Genomic DNA, 6,215 nt, shown 5'->3' with positions numbered 1-6,215 from the left:
ACAGGGCATTTTTAACATTATAAACAAAATTTTCAACATTTGTGTGTGACTGTATAGTTATAGTAATGCTAAATTTATATGTTTCTATCCCTTCTTGTTCTTCCTGGTCTGATCCATAGACAGGCATATGAGGTGTATTGTGATACTCTTGTGTACTCAAACTGAAGACACTTGTCTGTTTCTGGCTTACCAGGTAGTATTATCAATTCATTAAGAGCTCTCCAATGCAGTATTAACAGTGGGGCATGCATATTAACTGGAGCACAGACTATGAAGAATGTTACACTAAAACATATATTTTTAAAAAATGTTGTGTATGTGTATTCATTGACTGTATGCAATCTTCAAGAATGTAGTCTTTGTAGATTTGTAGATAGTCTTGGGAGATGATGATATCTCCAAGCAAACTACTGACCTTAAACAAGGGCTATGCCGGCTTTGGAACTGAATCGGGTGGTCATTTCTTGTTTCTATGGAGAAATGTCATACATCCACCCCTCGCCCCAAACCTTGACTTTTTGTTGATGTAGTTGCTTTTGCCAGAACAAAATCATTAAAAATCTGCAAGGACAGGTTAACTATTATTTACAGGCCTGCAAGTTTGTGGGTGTGAACTTACTTATTTTAAACTTACTTATTTGAACTTACTAATTTTAAATAACTCCATGCAGTATTCTTGAGTTCTGGAAAGGCATTGGGCATTAAAGGATTAGGAACACACCTTATTGATCAGTGCAATGTTATTCATCGTGCCAGGCATGAGGACACTCCACAGTGATGTTCTGCTTGTTCAGAGGCTTTTTGACAAAATACAAAGATGGAGGTCCATTTTGAAATGTATCCATTTTGAGGTTTTGTATTCATTTTTGTATGTAATAATTTCGATTGAGCTTCAATATACTTCCAACAAACATGCTTTCGCGAGCCGTACAGAGGTGCAGGTACAAACATTCAGGCCTTTCTTCCCAAGAGGCATCATTTTTCTGACAGGACGGAAGTAGATCCGAAGCAGACCTGCCGAAGGAGAACAGTAAATCACATAGCTGACTTGCTTTGATAAATTGACTACTGTCTTGCATTACTTAAGTCATTACTTCCGGGAAAGGAACGGAGCTGTAGTTGCACTTGTTTTCGCTGGAGCATTTTATTGTAAACCAGTCTGTTTTTGCATCGGACTTCCTTTTGAAAGTGTGCAGGTTACTTTCGCTAAGATAACCAGTTAGCCTCGCTTATTAGCCACTTACGGAAGTAGATTATGTATATGAAAATACGCCGATATTTGTTTGAGTCAGCTGGGTATTACTCGTCGTTACAGTTAGTTGATTTTCCTTCTTTTCAGCAATCTCTAATACTGTGTATTTTCATGTTACGTCAGGTGACCAAACAAGTTCTCGAGTACGTCAAATATGTAAATAAAGCTCTCTGGGAAATACCAAGAGACCCAACTACAGAGATAGCTGAAAAGTTACGAACAGCTATGAGCTAGTTTCGATTTCTCAGCTGAGGTTAGTAACACAGACAACAACTGTGGCAGTTATGGCGTTACAACAGATCCTTGAAGCTTTAGCTACTAATCTGAGGTGTTCGATCTGTCTTGAGATTTTTACAGATCCTGTGACATCGTCTTGTGGTAAACACAACTATTGCATGAAATGTTTGAAACCTCATCTTGGTAGAAAAGCGAGAAGCTGTCCAGACTGTAGGGAAGAGTTTCCAAAGAGCTACACACCACAGAAAAACGTAGCTCTCTGCAGTGTTGTGGGTATAGTAAATCGACCGACCTGGGAGGAAATTTTGACAGGTATCGATCGTAAACACACACCGTTTTCTGTCGAGACGGAAGAATTTGGAGACAGACTGGAACGGAATGTGGTAAGTACCAAGCTAGCTGGCAAGCTAATGAAATACCTGGTATGTTAACGGGACACTGGTGCAATAAAGAGATTTATTTATTTTATTCATTGTCTTTATTTGACAAGGGCAATACACACTAATTGTCATTTCTGTAGATACATCTTTGTTTTAGCAGTAGTGCTATAGTATAGAGTATAAATATAGCTGTAGATATAGATCAGAAAAGTGTGACTAATTCTCTAGTAAATGCTAAGCATTCAAGACTGCATCATCGCCCCAGAATGTGCAGACTATTTTCTGTAGTTTTGTAGGTAGCTAACAAATGTTGTTCACCGTCCACTTCCTAATTCAGGAAAGACTGAAGAGGAAATTAACCCACTTAACTTCAGAAATGAAGAGCTTGGAAGATGTCCTTTCAAAAAAGTTAAAAACCAGACAGCAAAGCCCAGTAAGTTGCCTGTGTTTTATTAAGTTTGGCAGTAAAATATAGTATAACGTATAATGCAGTATCTAACACAGGTATCGCAAGGTTTCATGAATCTCTGTTTCAGGCCCATGCCTCAGTAACAAAGGACACTGCAATTCAGGGGGACTTCGAGAGTTCAACTGTGTCAAATAGTGTACCAGAGGCTGTGTGGAGTGACATTGATGAACTATCCCAGCAGGCTCTGGTCAACATCACAGACTGCCTCAGGGTAGGGCAGGACTGTCTAAGCAGTGCCATAAGTCAGCTGGAACAGGTGGGTCTCTGAATGCTGCTATCCAATATCATCATTTAGCACTGGTTAAAAAGAGCCCAGTCTGCCCATATCTTCACTTTTCTGTGATAGGTGCAGGTAGCCATGTGAGAAGTTTAGAGTCCAGATATGCATTATTTAGTGCTGTGAGCAGGGCTTTTATCACAACCCAAAGAAAAAACTCACACAGTTTAAAGCCTGATACACAAATCCAGGAATACTGGTGAATGGTCGGATAAGGAAATGTAACAACAAAAAAAAAAAAAACTTTTATAATTATTTGCTTATGTTTGCTGTTAGGATCATTTTGTGATACTTATTGTTAAAAACACCAACTGACCATCCATTATGTCTGTCCCTTACTAAGGTGGATGTTCCATCACAGGAAGCTGTCACGGGGCATAATGTGGTTGATCTCTGGCTAGAGGCTGAGCTCCCAGCAGATTCAGCCCCTGTTGCCCCTCCACTCCAAGATGCTCAAAATGCATCTGAGCCAACTGACACTGCTTCAGTGGAGCCTGAAGGTACAGGACTTGAATTTACACAGGAAAATCACATTGTTATCAGTTTAAGCTCCATATTTTCATTTGTGTCAAACATGGTTATTCACACTGTGACGTTGACCAAGAATCTGAAGACAACAGTGGAGGTGTTTGTACTTGACTTAAAAACAAGCACTCAGATTTGTGTTAATAATTTTCTGCCATGTACTGGCAAGAACATGTGCTGCAGGTGTCTGCTCATCTTCCCCGAATTTCACTTAATTTGCAGATGAAGCCTACTGGCCGAAACATTCGTATCTTTTGCTATTAGCTTCTGAGCTGAGTAAATACAGGAAAATTCTGTTTTGAATGTTATCCCTTTTCTCCTTTTCTGTGAGTCTTATATTTTGCAAGTCTAGTGCCTCAACACAAGAGAAATTGTACTTTAGGAAAGATATTTTCTACTGTGTGCTCAACCTCAGGGTGAATACATAAAATTGATTGGGCAATATCAGTTTATTGAATCATTACGTCCCGGAAATGTACCATTCTACTGTCTCATTAACCAACAACACCCTAAATGGTCATCTCTGTGAGTATTTACTAGAAACTGGCAAAAGATCATAAATATTATTCTTATTATAATAATACTTAACGTTAATGTTATTATTAAGGTTGAATGTTTCACTGGTATTAGTGGTAGGAATGACATGTTATATAAACATACAGGAGTCCCATTGGGAGCGTCCTATCCACAGAGTGTAGCAGCAGAGCCAGTGGATGGTGCTGAAGGTGTGGGGCCATCTGCTGGACCGCATTGTAAGTTGACAAAGACAGCAAGCAGCAATGCTCCATACATGCAGAGGAATGTTGATCATCTGATCAATTGTTCATGTCCTTTACTGTAATGGACTGCATTTGGTCTGTTGTGTTAGAGTCTTCTTGACAGATGGTCAAAAAAGAATTTTAGCTGGTCATTATTACTTAATGGGTCAGTGAAGCTTTCTGATTCTGTCACTATTCATAAAAGCATGTCCTCAACTCTGAGGTAACAACCAGATGAAGAGAACGGGCGTTTATTCGAGGGAAGAGATATGAAAATTACTATATTCTAAGCTCTGCGAGAGACAATAAATACTGTTTTTCTTCTACCTTAGGATATTTTTATATTTCTTATGTTATATAGAACATGGTGAAGAACACAAGACAATATAAAACAGCTACTTGGGTTATTGCTACCTATATATCATATATAAATATCAGGCAAATAAATCGCCATTAGTTTTGTCAGTGTAAATTATGATCAATGTATGCATGATCTGTTAGTAGATGACAGGCATCTTTGACAATTATACCAAATAATTGATGTGTGACACTGTTACTTGAAATTGTATCCAGAATAACCTAATAATCATAGCCTACAATGTGACAAAAGTAACAAGGGAACAATATAATGCTGTATAATAGGTATTAGACTACTATACTGTTAAACAATTTGTTATGATCTGTTGGGTTTCACATTATCAGTCTGAAGATGTAAGGTCTCAATTTCCTTGCTGTATGCACCTGTTAGACTGTTCAGTGTGATAACATTATTTCTTTAGGTGTACAACTGCCTGATTTTTTGCCTGCAACACATTTACAGTAAAGGTCACCTCCGCATTGCATATATGTCGGCATTGTAAAGATTCTTTTCACATTACCCTCAGAAAACTTTTGTGTTCAGACCTTGACAGTGTAATGTGTTGTATTAAGTGGTGTGTCTGCCACCAGCTGCTACAAAATGGTGTTTCTGTATTGTGACTGAGAGATTATCTGCTTCTCAGAGTTGTCTTAAATAATTTGTCTAACTTCACACTGAGTGCCACTGCAGTAAACCTCCACACATGCACATTCTTGTAAATGCAGTGTCCAGTGCAGTAAGCATGTATCTTCCTTTCCGCCCCTCTTGCAGGTTTGGAATATGTTTCCTTCAGTCGTGAGCTGGGGCACAGGAACCTGGCTGTGTCACCGGACAACCGCAAAGTGCAAGTGCGGAGGTCAGGGGGGGCGTCTCCATTGCGGCAGGACCGCTTTGATGTGAGCCAAGTGATGGCGGAGCAGGAGTTCAGCAGTGACGTGCACTACTGGGAGGTGAACACAGCCGCTAGTGTGGGCTGGGCCATCGGAGTCGCTTACTCTACTCTGGGGCGTGGAGACCTGCTGGGTCGCACTGAGTCTTCCTGGTGCCTGGAGTGGAGCTCCAAGAGGCTGTGCTTCTGGCACAACAATATGAACGAGCCCCTTAAACATGGCTGTCCCAGTAAGGTCAGGGTTTTACTTGACATGGACGGGGGCTCCTTGAGCTTTTACAGCATGTCGGACCACCCGACGCTGCTGCACTGCATACAGGTGCAGTTCACTGCGCCTGTAAGACCAGTGTTCTGGCTGTTTGGGCTGAAGTCTGGAAATGCTTTGTCTATCACTGTACCCTAGGTGTAGTGTAAAGGAGTGTGTCCGAGCGGAGATGTGGTCAAGACTGAATGAGGGACAACTGCAGACAAAAGTTTCCAGTTCGAAAACTTTTTATTTTACTTTAGGCTACCGGCAAGGTTATAAGCATGCAGACACAAACAAACAAAGCACTTTGGCAAAAAGGGAAAAGAACACTGAGACAATGCCCATATACTAACTAGGCCCTATTACAAAGGTCCAATGGCATGACCTCTCACTTCAGAGGCATCTCCCCATCTGAGCTACACAGCAACCATATGAAACCCCGGTCTCAACCATTGCACAGACATAAATCAATTTACCACTACACGCAATATTTCATTGATCAAAGCACCTAGGCAAAACACCTTCCTTACAGACAATCAGATGTTTATTTTATCAATGCCCTTAGATACTTCTTTAACGATTAAAATAAAATCGCACGGAGCACCCCTGCACCAATGAGCGCTTCCTTATCGTAGCGCGAAAAGAGCACAGAAAAAGCTTCCCCGTCCTGCACCCCAGTTTCCTCGCTCACACCCAGAAGACAACAGGAGTACAGGAACCACCAGTAAGTAGGTACATACATTTAGAAACAGCATAAATAACAGCCAACTAGCAAGTGTTCTCACGTTAAATGTGCGCACTTAAAGAACTCTTACACAGCCGC

General features: G+C 40.6%; 1 protein-coding gene across 1 annotated transcript; it reads left to right on the top strand.

Moving 5' to 3' along the window:
• Positions 1-1,064: 1,064 nt before the first annotated feature.
• LOC118790581 (E3 ubiquitin/ISG15 ligase TRIM25) lies at positions 1,065-5,741 on the top strand. The gene is made up of 6 exons (XM_036547531.1): positions 1,065-1,872; positions 2,207-2,302; positions 2,406-2,594; positions 2,959-3,115; positions 3,803-3,892; positions 5,028-5,741. Exons 1-6 carry the CDS (start codon positions 1,537-1,539, stop codon positions 5,546-5,548), a joined length of 1,389 nt encoding a protein of 462 aa, XP_036403424.1. The 5' UTR covers positions 1,065-1,536; the 3' UTR covers positions 5,549-5,741.
• Positions 5,742-6,215: the final 474 nt, after the last annotated feature.

Source organism: Megalops cyprinoides, chromosome 1 (assembly GCF_013368585.1).
Source record: "Megalops cyprinoides isolate fMegCyp1 chromosome 1, fMegCyp1.pri, whole genome shotgun sequence".
NCBI lineage: Eukaryota > Metazoa > Chordata > Actinopteri > Elopiformes > Megalopidae > Megalops > Megalops cyprinoides.
Note: the sequence above shows the minus strand (reverse complement) of the source record. Positions and strands in the feature narration are given on the sequence as shown.